At 32.1% G+C, this 15,734-nt stretch overlaps 4 protein-coding genes across 4 annotated transcripts in view; 3 read left to right on the forward strand and 1 right to left on the reverse strand.

Moving 5' to 3' along the window:
* LOC130893280 (NF-kappa-B inhibitor cactus) overlaps positions 1-10,683 on the forward strand; it is a 30,920-nt gene extending 20,237 nt beyond the window's left edge. The window contains exons 3-4 of the mRNA XM_057799242.1: positions 7,580-7,911; positions 9,565-10,683. Coding sequence (XP_057655225.1) covers positions 7,580-7,911; positions 9,565-9,621 — 389 coding nt within the window. The 3' untranslated portion in view covers positions 9,622-10,683. The remainder of the gene's footprint in view (positions 1-7,579; positions 7,912-9,564) is intronic.
* A 251-nt stretch (positions 10,684-10,934) lies between these two features.
* On the reverse strand, positions 10,935-12,170 carry LOC130893282 (39S ribosomal protein L4, mitochondrial). Its single transcript, XM_057799246.1, has 3 exons — positions 11,569-12,170; positions 11,249-11,516; positions 10,935-11,193 (listed from the first exon to the last, which is right to left on the reverse strand). The coding sequence occupies exons 1-3, from the start codon at positions 11,915-11,917 to the stop codon at positions 10,974-10,976; spliced, it is 837 nt and encodes a 278-aa protein (XP_057655229.1). The 5' UTR covers positions 11,918-12,170; the 3' UTR covers positions 10,935-10,973.
* Positions 12,171-12,226: 56 nt separating this feature from the next.
* On the forward strand, positions 12,227-13,967 carry LOC130893279 (splicing factor 3A subunit 3). Its single transcript, XM_057799241.1, has 3 exons — positions 12,227-12,943; positions 12,999-13,342; positions 13,394-13,967. The coding sequence occupies exons 1-3, from the start codon at positions 12,305-12,307 to the stop codon at positions 13,911-13,913; spliced, it is 1,503 nt and encodes a 500-aa protein (XP_057655224.1). The 5' UTR covers positions 12,227-12,304; the 3' UTR covers positions 13,914-13,967.
* A 659-nt stretch (positions 13,968-14,626) lies between these two features.
* LOC130893283 (signal recognition particle 19 kDa protein) lies at positions 14,627-15,433 on the forward strand. Its single transcript, XM_057799247.1, has 2 exons — positions 14,627-14,925; positions 14,982-15,433. The coding sequence occupies exons 1-2, from the start codon at positions 14,837-14,839 to the stop codon at positions 15,370-15,372; spliced, it is 480 nt and encodes a 159-aa protein (XP_057655230.1). The 5' UTR covers positions 14,627-14,836; the 3' UTR covers positions 15,373-15,433.
* Positions 15,434-15,734: the final 301 nt, after the last annotated feature.

Consider the following 15,734-nt stretch of genomic DNA (forward strand, 5'->3'; position numbering starts at 1 on the left):
AACAAGGCTGAATTGAAAATGAGTTGTTTGACGAGATAATTGAAATTTTGACGAGATAATTGAAAATTGTGCCGCAACTAAATCGAGAAAAAACTTTATTAAATAATAATTCTATATAGTATATGAAATAAGATTTGATTACATTTAAAACAATTCGATCTGATTTTGTTTTCCCCGGGTCGATTTTCGAAAAATTCGTCATTTCCTCAGTTTACGTACAATAGAGGTAACTCTTGGTTGATTTAACGAACCAAAAATGGCTTGGAATACCTCCCAAACTCTTTTGGCATACCGATCCAAAATTAGACTGGCACGGTGTGTGAGAAACAACCGGCACAGAATCTACGTATCGATCCTCGATATAAAATTTATCTTGACCACTAAGTCGTATATCGAAAATTTATTTATACAGACTGGGTTTTATGTATGGAACGCCTCAATTATCTCGGAAACGGATTGTGCGCAAGGGTCTTGTAATACGGCCGGTATTATGGTGCATTTTGCAGTTGATGCAGTTTTTCTGCGCCCTGATTTGGATAAATCTAAATTTTTTTAGTAATTCACTGACAGTAGAGCTTGTTTCGGTTAGGATATAAATTATTAAAGATATTACACGTTTCTTGTTGACTTCTACGCCTATTACCATATCCTAATATCGTTAAAATCAATTCGTTCTTTTTCAGATAAACGATCCATCGTGACTTTCAATAAACTTCAACAATAATGATTTATTGAAACGTCAAAATATATTATTTTAACTTCGCGGGAAGTAACGCAAATGTAGCTATAACTCCGAAATTAGGACATTTAGGTATAGAGAATATTTCATGAAAAATAATCAGGATTTCTAAAAAAACATAATATATAGGGTGATTTATTTGAAATATTGGAAGTTCATTATTTTTCCGATAAAAGGAAAAATCTGATAACAATTTAGATACCGTAACCGCATAAAAATTTATAAAAAAAGGTACAGGCCGTTTCCGAGACAATTGAGGCGTTCCATATATAAAACTCGCCCTGTATATAGAGAACGTATTCTAAACATCAGTTGTCGACTATTCTCTTTAATTGAACATTCTAAACATCTGAGTGTTTATTTTGATATTCCGAGAGAAAAAATGTTGATTCGAATTTTTTGGAAACGTCACGAAAAAAATGACTTTTTCACAACAGAACACTATCACGGGTGAAAAATCATAGATTCGTATTAATATTTTAAGATATCGTACACAAAAACTAGAAAGGGTCTCCTATATTATCTTTTACTGTTTTACACGGTTATGACAGACTTTGAAAGATTTACGATTAAGGCAGAACTAGGTTCATACTTACCCAAAAATAAAAATTTTCGTCGATGAATGAGAAAAAAAGAGAAAACAGGATAAGTACCACATATGGTGTTCCTCGTCTGAAAAATCAAAAAAAATGTGAAAATTGCCGGTTTGCAACTCAATATTTCATAAATACGCACAGTACTCATACCAATTTCAGAACATCAAACAAACCGTCAGTCCACGTCGACTCAGCATCAAAGTTGTTATGTATGTACGAAAATGTAATCAGTCTCCAGAACTGAGTAAAGAGATTGTAGAACTCGTAAAGAAAGTTCTAGCAGCAGACAGCCAAGAGCTTTTGAAAAACTATGTTGAACATGATATCAAAGAAGAAGATGAGTATGTGGTATTACCCTCTTTACAATCCGTCAATCAAATGATGACTCTAGTGCAGACGATTCTGACTACCACGATTATTTATAAAGATATTTTCGTTTTATTTGCAAAGAATTTATTTTACTTTGAAATTTCGTTTTCCAAAAAGGGCTTAGTTCACGTCTGGTACCCTGTTTAAACCAAACTCCCTTACAGGCAGGTACATTTCACTCGTCTATTTACGTTTTATAATTTAATATTCAGTTGTAGCGAGTTAATGAGATATTAAAATGACTTTTTTCCCTAATTCCAAGTAGGACTACAATTTATAACGATTCAATTGCCTTTTAACGAATACTTTTTCGCATAAGATATACATATTTTCAAAAGTATATATAAAAATAATAAATTTATTAAATGAGGTATCTACGCCTATGGTAGATCAAACAAAATTGTCGGCAAGTGTTTTTATATAAGTTTTCATAATCTGCAATTGATATTTGAAAAACTATATAGATAGAGAACAAACTAAAGAAACAAAGTTAAAACTCGAATCTACCACGTAAGATTATATCCTTTAAAACACCGTTCTTATAATACTTTGCTACTACTTAAATAGCTTTTTTAATTGAAGTAACATGAACTAACATTCTCCATTTGGGATCTCATTTCTTCTATGTCGTCTTTAAATAATTACTTTAGTTATTTGCATGGTGGTAATTCAAAATAATCGTAGATATTTATATCAATAAACGTGTTAAACTTTAAGGTACTTTCACTGCTATTTGAAAACTATCATAAATGTGATTTCGCAACGCTACTCATATAAACAATTACAATAGCATGGCTTTTCAGTATCTTGTGACCTGAAACCTCCATTGGAAATTCCCAGTGAGGCACCATTAAATTATATTCTCAAAAAACCCAACACATAATATAAACCATTTATCTATTTACTTGCTAATCGTTTACGATTGTTAATTTTATTTGAAATATTTTACAAAAAAAATGCGGTCAGATCATACCTATTTTAAACAATTATAATTTTTATGATTCGAAAAAAAAAGACTAGAATAAAAATTCGACTTAACATAAAAGATAAGCTTCGAGTACCAATATAAAAACTGACACGTGTATTTGTTTGAATTCATAAATTGTTTAATTAAAATTACTTTAGATTTAAATGTATGATTAAAAAAGTTTTTATACATGCATTTAAAAAACTTTCCTGTCTTTAGAATTAATATGCTTCATATATTAGTACCATTACCTTGACTTTACCTAGTATAATTGGTAAATAAATTAACTTTCTTCAATCCAAACAACATTGAAACTTTCTTCATTCGGAGAAATTGTTGAACATTTTCAAGAATTGCAATCCGTTCTTGATGATGATATTTAAATAATGTATGACCAGAGTTATGTAATTGTATTTATCAATGAATTTATACTTTCTTTTTTTTATTTGAAGAGTATCTTGAAACTGGTTTAAAGACATCATTTCGTACTACTAAAAAGCTCTTGAAATAATAAGAAATTACTTATATAAGATACAGTTTTTCCTTGATAGAATGGAACATAGATGGGCACATGCTGGTTTTTTTATTACAATTTTCCGAATAATAGAAATTTTTAAGTTAGGATAAGTGGTTCTATATCTCACCTCAAAAAACAACATGGAACACCACATGATTCAGTAATCCGTCCATCTCTATACTTGATAGCTATCAAAAATATCAGAGAAACCAATAAAAGTCAGAATCTATGTCGATGATCTGGTTATGTACATAAAAAGTAACAACAATCAATTTCACAACCACACATAAATATATTTGAAAATGGTCCAGAGACTTAGAAGCGAAAACCAAATGCATAATGGTAGACCAAAAACCACTACACAAACTAAATGGTATTCCTCTCGGTTAGGTATCAAAAATCACAGGACCTTGTCGTCAGAATGAACTAAAACTATTAAAATTTTTCTCAAAAAGAAGCTGGGGATCTGACCAACAGACTTTACTCTCAATCTACAGGCATTTCGTAAGATCTAGGATCGATTATACCTCAGATACTAAAATGTTTAGATACCATAGCCAATCAAGCATTACGAATAATTACTGGAGCTTACAGAAAATATCCCATCGAAAGTTTACAAGTAAAACTAGGAGAGCCATCACGACATCAAGACAAGACCTAACATTGTCATATGCCAGTACTATAATGAGCAACCACAACATCCAAACTACAATAGCACAGTTGCAAACATATATCAAAGCACGTTCGAATTCAGGAAAAGAGTCTACTATCCCTTTTATCAGAAATTTTGTAAATATATATACCTACCCTTGATATACCTTCCCCATTGCTAATTAAAACCCCGAGCATTGACACCAGTCAGAACTGGCAATAATTATATCTGCTGCTACCTTTATTTTTGGAGTCTGATGGACAGTTTAGCTGGAGAATTGGATGAGAAAACATAAAAAAATTAGTTGAGAATCGATGAAGAAACATATAATAAAAAACTCCCAAGGAAAATAAAACGTAATATCAGCAGATTATAAATTTATTTCTCTCTAAAATTGCAACTTGCACGCAATAAAAAAGGAATCAAACCGATAAAGTACGAGATCTTGTATGAAACAACTTGATCTGCGCATGCTTTTTACATATCAAATGTTATCAATTAAATTCTACAACCAACATTTTATCAACAGTGTCAACATTGTAATTTGTTGCGTTCTTTCGTCCGTTGCTGACCTATCAAGAAAAAAGCTCTCTCAACGTTTGCGTCATGTCCTGGGATAGCAAAGTAATACTGACAACTAGTTAGGAATTCTAAAAAGCAATCTAGGCATATCATTGATTTAAAATAGACCACCTATTTTTTATGAGCTAATAGCTTCTTGAAATCAACGTTCTCTTTGTTAGTGTTCAGGAAACGAGTGTTCGTGATTCAGATTTTCATCATAAAAGTACAGAATTGTGGATTGGAAAGCTTTCCAAAAGTCGGTCATCCCAATTCTACACAAAATTTTATTTATTAAAACACATTTTTTGATAAATAAATTTCTACTAGCCTAATTCGTAAGCATGCTTCTCCAATTTCAGAAAGATCGTTGCTATCCACTCAGGAACGCGGAGCACGACCTTTACCTGCCTACTCCACGTTCAAAATTAGTTAAGTGCTCAATATTTTACAATGCAAAAAGATGCACAATCACTTGCCAATTGAAATTAAATCTATCTCATCTTTTCTCTCATTCCGCAATAATATGAGAGCATATTTACTGGAAAATACTTTCTACGCTGTTTGCGTGAAAAGCTGGACAAACCGGACACAGTTTATTTTGGCCGAACACACAATTAAAAAGCCTGTCTATGTCCGGCTTTATCCGGACGCCTGGCAACGGTGTACATATAAAAAATAGAGCAGTATATATTAAAATGAAAATTAATCTTCAGTGATAATCTGAGTGACAAAAGAAAGTGTTGAACAGTAGCAGCTAATATGCAATAATCGTCCAAAACAAGTGAATAGGAACGAGACTAAGAATAAGTCACAATAAAATTACGAAAAAATATTTACTATGTAGAAGTAACAAACCTATGTGTGGAAATTGTAACTAAAATGTACTGTAAGAAATATACTTTTAGAATTTTCCAAATGACATGGAAACTGTACTAGGAAAGAATTGCGACGTGGATAATATCTATAATAAGTATCTGTTAAATACGTATTTAATTAACAAGTGATTATGGTCGATGCGAAATAAGTACTTGGAAAAAAATAGATACAGTTTTTATCTATTTGACGAAATTAAAATCAAATGTTCTTACGTTTGATGTCATTTATTTACTTACTATAACTGTTATTTTACACTCATGATAGTTATTTTAAAAATAAATTGACGCCTCTGTTCAATGACGTGCGTGAACCGAAGAAACTTCCAAAAAAGGTAGCATCCGTTTATAGAAAACTAATTGCGAAATGTATAAAGAATTTCGGAAATCCCCTATTGTAAAATTTTAATAAGTATGTTTCGAGCCAAGAAAATCAATTTTAATTTTAACTCTCTCGGATGAGGATAAGTAAGATCCTCGTGATCTCGTAGGCGTTTTTTTGCACTCAGCTTTCTATTTTTGATTTTCGATATCGGCCACAGGCGGTAGGAATTTTTCTTTATTTTCGGAATTTATTTACTACGCCCAATTCACATATACACTGTTAGTAATTTGTCGGGGATCGGTAATGTTAATTTTAGACGATGTAAATAAACAGATCTCCAATCGAATAACAAAGTGTTTGTGATTCAGTTTTTCGTCATAAATACACAGGAATGTGGATTGGAAAGCTTTCCAGAAGTCGATCATCCCAATTCTACACAAAATTTTATTTATTAAAACACATTTCTACTAGCCTAATTCGTAAGCATGCTTCTCCAATTTCTGAAAGATCGTTGCTATCCACTCAGGAACGCGGAGCACGACCTTTACCTACCTACACCACGTTCAAAATTAGTTAAGTGCTCAATATTTTACAATGCAAAAAGATGCACAATCACTTGCCAATTGAAATTAAATCGATATCATCTTTTCTCTCATTCCGCAATAATATGAGGGCCTATTAACTGGAAAATACTTTCTACACTGTTTACGTGAAAAGCTCGACAAACCGGACACAGTTTATTTTGGCCGAACACACAATCAAAAAGCCTGTCTATGTCCTGCTTTATCCGGACGCCTGGCAACGGTGTACATATAATGAATAGAGCAGTATATATCAAAATGAAAATTAATCTTCAGTGATAATCTGAGTGACAAAAGAAAGTGTTGAACAGTAGCAGCTAATATGCAGTAATCGTCCAAAACAAGTGAATAGGATATTTTACAATGCAAAACAATGCACAATCACTTGCCGATTGAAATCAAATCGATATTATCTTTTCTATCATTCCGCATGCTGCATACTGGTTTAATTTTGCTGGACTGTGCATTTCTTTCATTGATTAACCTCTATAAATTTAATAATAGGTTCGTTCCAACCCATTAAAAAATTGTCCTTGGTACGATGACGATTCTGCGCAATAGAGATTACGTGTTCCAACCGGGCGTTTACAGTTACACGAACGATTCTGTTTTGTGTTCTAACCGACTTAGGTGTCGTTTATGAACCGTTTCCGGGACAGTTTTCGATATTTGATTGATAGCAAGTACTGTTACAAGAAGAGTTCCTAGCCGAAGATTGCGCAGCAAATAACTTTGTTCGCGGTAGATATCCTGAACATGTGCAGTCACCACATTCATTAGCAGTGTGAAATTGTGCGTTCGTGGACTACAGATTTTTAATTCCGAACGTGTTCTGACTACGCCTAATGTATCCTTGGACATATACATTCATCCTTTTTGTAATATTTACCACGAAAATAATATCTAACTTATGTGGTTTGCTACGTAATTATATTTAAAAAACGTGGTGGTTGATTTTACTCTTACAAATATCAAGAATAAACCTTCGGGTAGTTCATTATATACATTTTATTCTTCTAGTTAGATTCAAATTCAAATTATAATTTTAGATGTTCATAAATCGTTCGTACGTATGTTCCGAACATATTCTGAACAAAAGCCTGCGCATTTGACACGTTTAGAAGATATCCAGAATACATTCGGAATGTGTCCAAATAATCTACCGCGAACGAAGCTAATATCTATAAAAACTTCCAATAACCATTCCAAATGAGCAGGTTGGAACAAACCTAATATAATTGTATGTTCACCTCGACATAAAACAATAATAAACCCTCGAAATATTTAAAGTATAAGACATCAAAGCGAGTTAGTTTCTCTTTATAAAGAGTTTCATTTGAATTTGTATGTGAATAGGAATATTCTATTCTAATTCAATGTATATTTAATTTCTTCAGGTCAAACATGTGTTCATGTAGCATCTATGCACGGACACGTAGAAGTTCTGAGACATCTGATATGGTATGGAGCCAACGTCAACGCAAGGGAGGGTTGTATGGGATTAACAGCACTCCATTACGGCGTCCGAACTGGTAACGAGGAACTCGTCAAGTTTTTATTGGATTGTAAGAATATCGACGTCGAATGTATCAGTTATAACGGAAAAGATGCTTTAGAATATAATCATCATTTTGTATCATCGAAAATTCGACAAACGTTATTGGACAAGGGATTCTCATCCCCCTATTCCAGTGAAGATGAATTCGATTCGGATGGCGAAGAAGACGAGGTATGTACTCAAATTATTCGTTTAAGTAATCTAATGTTTATTTATTTCCTTCCACAAATTTTCTTTAATTAGTTCCTCATTGAGCAGAAAGTTTGGCTTCTTCAGAATTGATTGAGGATCCAATAACATAACATTTTTTGAGTCATAGTTTTTGAGGGTGGGTCGCTAGGGACCCCTTGGGCACTTACGATAAAGTCTAATATATTCTTTTATTTAACAAAACAAAAGATTCACTATAAGAATTTTTACATGTTATGGAATTCATCAAAGCACTTGTAATGTAGAAGAACTTGTCAACTCTCGTATGCTTTAATGGTTTTATTTTTACAAAGAGAGCATTTCCGTCTTGTTTGTTGACAGAGAAGACACAGAAGATTCCTTGGGTCCAGGCATTTTCGACTTAGTTCCATATTTTTGCGCAATCTCTCTCCTAAAATGGATAGTCGATCATCCAACACAATATTTTTGCCTATCATGGCATTCCTTTAATTAGATATACTGTTAACCATTTGGTCTACACCTCCCCTGTACGTTAATTGCATGAGGTTGCTGCACATCTACTTTCATGTTGAATATTTGGTATTTTTGCATGGGCTCTACACCATAATCATTCGACAGTACAGTTACGACATTATTGTCTTTCCATTTTCCATACATTTCATGTTTTCCCGTACGCAAACCAGGGTATTCTTTTTATAAAACATCAGCATAGTCTAGCGCTATTGATTCACAAAGACCTAGACTAGTTGTATTGGCAACTTCTGTGATTTTTCGTCCCTAATTGCAAACAATAACCTGGCTTAGTACTGATAACCCAAGCTTTATAGCCAAATCGTATGGGTTTATAAAGTATGAATTGCTAGCAACCATGTTTTCCATAATAAGGAATCATTGTTTCATCTATGGATAGGTTTGGCTGTAAAAGTGCAAATTGCAAAAATTTCTTATTTAAAACATCAATAATTTGTGGAATTTTGACCATTTTGTCCCCTTGATGTAAAGAGGTGTTATCCATTGCAAGAAAAAATCTGTATATTTTCTCATTGACTGCGACACCAGCTTCTCCTGCGTAAGGAAACTTACCACCAACCAAAAGAATTCCAATGAACACATACTCTTTGCTTGAGAGTTCAAATATTTTTTTGAGTAGCGTACGTAACAGTAAACTTAACAAGGTATTCGATTAGTCGGCTCATAAACACCTCAAAAAACTATATATATATATATATATATATATATATATATATATATATATATATATATATATATATATATATATATATATATATATATATATATATATATATATATATAACAACTGTAGGTGACCAATGGATCGCTAACGACAGTAAAAAAAAGCTTGTTGTTTCCATACAGTATTATAAAATCATATAAAATGTGGATAAATATTTACAAAAAACCAAAATAAAGATGTGAATATAAATATATTAAGAAAATATTGAAAGGGAATCTATTTACCAATAATGATTTGAAGACATTGCCCTTATCTTTATTTTTGGTCGTATTCAACTGCATGTAGCAATAGCCAGATTTATTTTTATACCTTGGGTCGTTAATGACCCCTTGGGCATTAATGGGTTAATATAACAAAAAACGAAAATTTGTATTTAAATAATTTCTTTTTACTTTCAGATGATTTACGAGAACACTCATATCTTCAGTGCCCATATGGTGAACGCTAGTGCTTAACAACTCCAATATCTAATCTATTAAAAAATGAGGCAGAAGAGAAATTTGAAAGGTAGCACAAAATAACAGGCAGATACAAGAAAAGAAGAGAGGTAGAATTGCCAAATATTCGAAAAAAATGTCATGAAATTTGTACCAGTCCTTACAACCTTCATGACATTGTTCAATCACACACTTCCATTATATTTAAGTAGTTTTTTCAGTGATTTTACAGGTATTGAATCGTGGACGAGATATTTTCCCTCATCCAAATTTGAAATTTCGTATGATCACATTCAATTTTAATTAATTCTCATGAGAATTAAGCTCAAATTAAATTTGTGTGATTCACTCAGTTTCAAACTACATAAAATTTAGTGCTATTGACTAAAAAAACCATATGAACTATCAAAGTTAACACTATTTTTTACAGATTTTATCTCAAATATAAGAAAAATGTTTAGCAATTCAAATTATCCTATTTAACACACCATCTATATATACTTTATGTTATATAAATCCATGGCTATGAAATTTATTAATAATTGAAATTATTTAAAGAATATCTTTGATTAACTTTTACTATCAGAAAAATTGATGGAAAAATAATTTTTTCTAGTTATAAAAGACTGTAAAATCACTGAAAATATTATGTAATAATTGAAACTGTTATTAAAAAGGCAGATTAAATTATTTGAAAGATTTCGCTACTTAGGATGAAAACAAACATCCAGATTGTACATAATTCTTTATTTAATTATTTAAAGGTGTTTTCATCATTTGTAGAAGAGATATATGTAGTAAGTTTCGTGAATTTTTACACGAGTATAATTTTAGTATAGAAAAGAACTGTAAGAAGTATTAAATCAGTCTCCGAAAGTGTTATTAAGACTAATGATGAACAGAGTACAGTTTATATGTTCTTTTAATTCGATTAGTGTATATTGTTTTTTCGTCAGCTAGATCGTCGTTTTTTTGTTATATTTATTTTCCTAAGTCGCTATTTAATTTACAGACATTTGTAAATAATTACACCTATATTTTTAGTTAATTGTACCCCAAAAATATATAATTTATTTTAAATATACAGTGTTTTATTCCAATAAGCCTCCACTTGTTTGTTTTTCCTTGTATCAATCTGCTTCCAACTCAGACATGTTCCTCCTATCTTAATTTTATAGTCAATCCGAAGCCCTACATGGTAAGTTCTACAGAATCTTACAGAACACTCCAGAATATTTGGTAACTGCATACTTGTAGAGATAGAGATCAATTCACAGGGAAAAAGGGGAACAACCTATTAAACCTAATGTACCTAAATAAAAAATATACAATTTTAATAAACATTTATTAATTAATGAAATAAAACAATTCTAACATTGATCGATTTTATATTTATCCATAACTGCTCTGGTATCATTCTTATGTAAATGTTCTAGAATTTTACTTTCTATGTGATCAACTGCTGCTCTGGTTAAAACTAATGTATCGTGTTTTAACATAGAATAAACATTTAAACCATAAGATGGCATCAAATTAAAATGTTTAACTCCGTCTGTTGCGATTGTTATATTCCTTGGCATCACATCATCCCTAAAATACAAATTCATAACTTAATCATATTTATCAATATAAATAAACCACTTACACATCCACAAATAAAACTGATGGGCCCCATAGACGACTTTTAACTAATTCATCTAAATAACCTTGTTCTTCAGTAGGCAATTCTAAATTATCGACAAGGCATAAATCATCTTGTGCAAATTTAATAGAAAGTGCACTTGTTAATCCATGCAAACGAGTATAAAATGGAAGCATATAAAAGTGTGGAGTAGGAGATTTTGGACCATGAATAACTCCACCACCTTTGAAAAGTGGACTTCTGATTGACCCATGCCTTGCTTTACCCAAACCTATTAAAAGTATAAAATCAAAAGTAACCAATACAATAATCTTGATACAAACCTTTTTGGGGCCAAGGTTTTCTTCCGCCACCTCGTACTTCGAATCTTGATTTTGTATGAGCATAACTCACATATCTATACAGAGACTGCCATCTAATATTTTGATTAATTATATCTATTCTGGGATTTGTGGCAAAAACCGAAGGATGTAATTCCAAAAGTCCTAATTTTCTTCGATCTATTGTATCCAAACTTTCTAACCAAATCTGACGAGTATCTTGATATTTTGGAGGAAAGGCTATTACTCTCGGTTCGATATTTGTTTTTTCTGTTGTTGATAATGCAACGGTGGAATAAATTCTTGATAAACACGAACAATTACGAATTTTTGTAGTTACATTAACTAACATTTTGATATCAAAATGTTTTATATAAACGCACTCAGAAAAACCTAACCTAACAAACTTGTCAACATAGCTTAACTAACACTTCCACAGCACTTTTTTATCTGGCCTATAATTTTTAAAGTTAACAGCAAGAAGAAATATGTTAATAGTTTATCTTTATTCAGAATTTATGACGCTTATGTTTGCTGAAACATTATAACTTTGTTTATTTAAAACAAATTATTGATAAAATTGGAATAATAATTGTTTAAATGTCTTTTTTTTAAGTAAATGACTGAACAATAGCTGTTCATTAAGAAAGAAGAAGACATAATACATATTTATCTATGTTGTTTGAATGCGATTGTGAGTAATGTGATTTGTATTGGTAGAAATAATAATATACAAGAAATGGAAACTATATTAGAACAACAACGTCGTTACCACGAAGAAAAAGAACGTTTAATTGATGCTATGGTAAAAGAAATGCTTCATAAAAAGAATACTTACCGAGAAGCCATAAATTCCGACCACAGACAAAAATATTTACTAGATAGATATATGACTTCAACAGAGAGACTAATAGAGCTTTACGAAGATAAAGACGGTCAACGTAAAGCCGAAGTAGCCGCTTTAACTGGACCAAACGAATTTCAAGAATTTTACAGTAGGTTGAAGCAGATTAAAGATTTTTATCGACGTCATCCTAATGAGATCAGTGTTCCTATGTCCGTTGAATTTGATGAATTTTCCAAAGCACGAGAAAATCCCAATGAAGATCTCGCAAATTTTGTAGAATTCACTGATGAGGAGGGATATGGAAAATATTTAGATTTGCATGAATGTTATGAAAAGTACATCAATTTGAAGGGTATTGAAAAAGTCGACTATATTACTTATTTGGGTATGTTTGATCAATTATATGATATACCGAAAGAAAGGAAAACTGGAGAATACAGGAAGTATCTGCTATGTTTAATTGAGTATTTGTCTTGGTTTGTACAAAGAATTAAACCTCTTATGGATCTGGACAGTGATATGCAAGAACAGGTAAAATAATATGAAACCCTCAATAACTGCAATTCCACTATCAATTTGTTTATAGGTTGAACAGGTATTGGCAAACTGGGATAGCGGTAGTGTACCAGGATGGCCAAAAGAAACTGGTTCTGCATTAGCAAACGTTGGAGCTCATTTGGATCTTTCGGCATTTTCTAGCTGGGAAGAATTAGCTTCTTTGGGCTTAGATAGATTAAAATCAGCTTTGATGGCCTTAGGATTGAAATGTGGTGGTACATTAGAAGAAAGGGCGCAAAGATTATTTTCTACAAAAGGTAAAGGATCTTTGGATCCTTCCCTCATGACAAAAAGCAATAAAGGCAAAGCCAGTAAAGAAAGGGAGTTGTTAAGACAAAGGGAATTGGCAACACTGGAAGCACAAATCTATAGGTAACTTTTTACCATTTGTTAGTATATAACATACTTGAATTATTTTCTTAGGTTGGCAGATTTAGTTTCCAGTCAGCGTTCAGCTACTAAAGAAAATGTCCAACGAAAGCAAGCACGTACTGATGGAGAAAGAGATGACAGTGAAAATGAAGAGAGTGAAGATGATAGCCCAGATGAAGGAGAAGATGATGTTCCTTATAACCCAAAGAATCTTCCTTTAGGATGGGATGGGAAGCCAATTCCATATTGGTTATATAAACTACACGGCCTCAATATAAGCTACAACTGTGAAATATGCGGTAATTATGTTTACAAAGGCCCGAAAGCATTTCAAAGACATTTTGCCGAATGGAGACATGCTCATGGAATGAGATGTCTGGGAATTCCAAATACTGCACATTTCGCCAATGTTACGCAAATTGAAGATGCTTTGGCTTTATGGGAAAAGTTGAAGGTTCAAAAACAAAGCGAACGGTGGCAGCCAGAAACTGAAGAAGAATATGAAGATTCTCAGGGTAATGTGGTCAATAGGAAGACTTATGAGGATCTTAAAAGACAAGGATTACTTTAAATTTAATTTAAATCGTATTTGTAACATTATCATCAATAAAAATTAACTAACCAACTAGTTTTTTTCGACAATACTTTTGTAATCAATTGATAAATTGATACCTATTAAAAAAGTTTCATTAGAGATGAATATTTTAATTTCCTCGAATACCTTATTAATAAAGGCCAAATAATCTACCAATGGTGCATTCCACTAAGCGGTTACGGCGCCTGAAATACTATGCTGGGCGTTCCACATAGTGACTACGATCGTTGTGATCGTGGCGAGAACGTCATGACTAACTTTCACGACCCTTGTCAAAAGATGGATTGAAGTGATCGTTAAAATAATTAGCGGAATTTTCAGAATTCCAGCAACGCAGATTGCAACCATGAGAATCTATCTCATTATTTGATGCAGTATGGGATATTATAAGTACTTTTGAAACCAAATATTTTACTATTGCCTCGGAAGATATTTTGATTTTACTATAATGTAAATTAGTTAAAACACTCCACTAAATAATTCAATAACTTACAAATTACTACATAACCTCTTAAAGCTTTCGCCTCCGCTTAGTAATCCATTCCACTTGGGTTAACATTTATAACGCTCTGGACTAAGTGGAACGGGAAAGACCGTGGTGGTGAGTGCTCAGTGGAATGCACCCCTATATATGAAACACAAAAAGATTTTTCCTAGAGATGTGATTGTCAATATCTGTAAACTATTGGTAGATAATGTTTTTTCCGTACTGTATCCTAATAACTTAATAAATTGATATTTCCATTGCAGTTCTTCATTATAGAAACTGAGTTCTCAATACTTCTCAAAAACAGTGTAACTATAGTTTAGCTACTATAAGTTAACTTCCCATCTCTATTATTTACTAGTGACTTGTCATCACAATTTAAAATTTGTAATAAAATTTTAAAGAAATTAAAATGCAATCGCCTAGTGGTGCCGTACATGGATACCCGGGTGGGCCAGTGTTACAGTGGAGTCCTGACAAGAAACATAGTGATCGTGAAAGGTAAACAATAAAAAAATTGTACTCATAACCTCAAATTACAATCACATATGTTTTAGATGGATTTGTATCTATCCCGCTTATATAAACAGCAAAAAGACTTTAGCTCAAGGTAGAAAAATATGTAAAGAAAAATGCGTTGAAAATCCCACACATCAAGAAATAAGAGACGTTTTGGTTGCAGCAGGCTTAAAAGTTGGCGTTGAAAACAAATTGTACAGCAGAGAAAGAAGTAAAGAAATGCTGTATCGCGGCAGAATAAGAGTACAATTGAAAAATGACGATGAAAGTTTGTGTCATCCAAATTTCCCTACAAGAGAAAGCATTATGTATCATCTAGGTGAAATGATCCCTAAACTCAAAACAAGGTTAAACAAAAGCACAGGAGAAACTCCTCAGCAAGCAACTGGGGCCGGTAAGGGCAAAGGCAAAGGAAAGGGACGACGGTGAATTGTTGAAAATATATCTAAATAAGTTTTCTAATAAATTAAATTTGTAACAAAATCATAAAGTATTTTAATCAGTTTATTAAGAATACAACATAAAAACCAATTTTTAAAGTTATGTGGAATATTAAAATAAAAGTGCTATTTAATTAGCAATAACTCAATTAAATACTATTCAAAAATTTATTATTTACGGATAAACAGTAAATTTTAAACAAAAATAGACTTTTTATATTGTCGCCATAGACAAATTGTAGTAGACAATGAACTAGTACAGAATTTTCTGGCAAGTTGTAGGAGCTTCCTTCCCGCACATTTTCCATCTTATCTTTAAATACGACATGGAAATGGAAAAAACGAGGTATG

The sequence above is a fragment of the Diorhabda carinulata genome, chromosome 4 (genome assembly GCF_026250575.1).
Source record: "Diorhabda carinulata isolate Delta chromosome 4, icDioCari1.1, whole genome shotgun sequence".
NCBI classification, from domain to species: domain Eukaryota; kingdom Metazoa; phylum Arthropoda; class Insecta; order Coleoptera; family Chrysomelidae; genus Diorhabda; species Diorhabda carinulata.

What these genes read in the sequence shown, in the direction of transcription:
- LOC130893283 (XM_057799247.1), top strand. Translation starts at nt 14,837, where the DNA reads ATGCAATCGCCTAGTGGTGCCGTACATGGATACCCGGGTGGGCCAGTG. An exon ending in AAACATAGTGATCGTGAAAG is followed by an intron (nt 14,926 to 14,981) that starts GTAAACAATAAA and finishes CATATGTTTTAG; the next exon opens with ATGGATTTGTATCTATCCCG.
- LOC130893279 (XM_057799241.1), top strand. Translation starts at nt 12,305, where the DNA reads ATGGAAACTATATTAGAACAACAACGTCGTTACCACGAAGAAAAAGAA. An exon ending in ACAGTGATATGCAAGAACAG is followed by an intron (nt 12,944 to 12,998) that starts GTAAAATAATAT and finishes ATTTGTTTATAG; the next exon opens with GTTGAACAGGTATTGGCAAA. An exon ending in CTGGAAGCACAAATCTATAG is followed by an intron (nt 13,343 to 13,393) that starts GTAACTTTTTAC and finishes TTATTTTCTTAG; the next exon opens with GTTGGCAGATTTAGTTTCCA.
- LOC130893282 (XM_057799246.1), bottom strand. Translation starts at nt 11,917, where the DNA reads ATGTTAGTTAATGTAACTACAAAAATTCGTAATTGTTCGTGTTTATCA. An exon ending in AAAACCTTGGCCCCAAAAAG is followed by an intron (nt 11,517 to 11,568) that starts GTTTGTATCAAG and finishes TACTTTTAATAG; the next exon opens with GTTTGGGTAAAGCAAGGCAT. An exon ending in TCAGTTTTATTTGTGGATGT is followed by an intron (nt 11,194 to 11,248) that starts GTAAGTGGTTTA and finishes TTTGTATTTTAG; the next exon opens with GGATGATGTGATGCCAAGGA.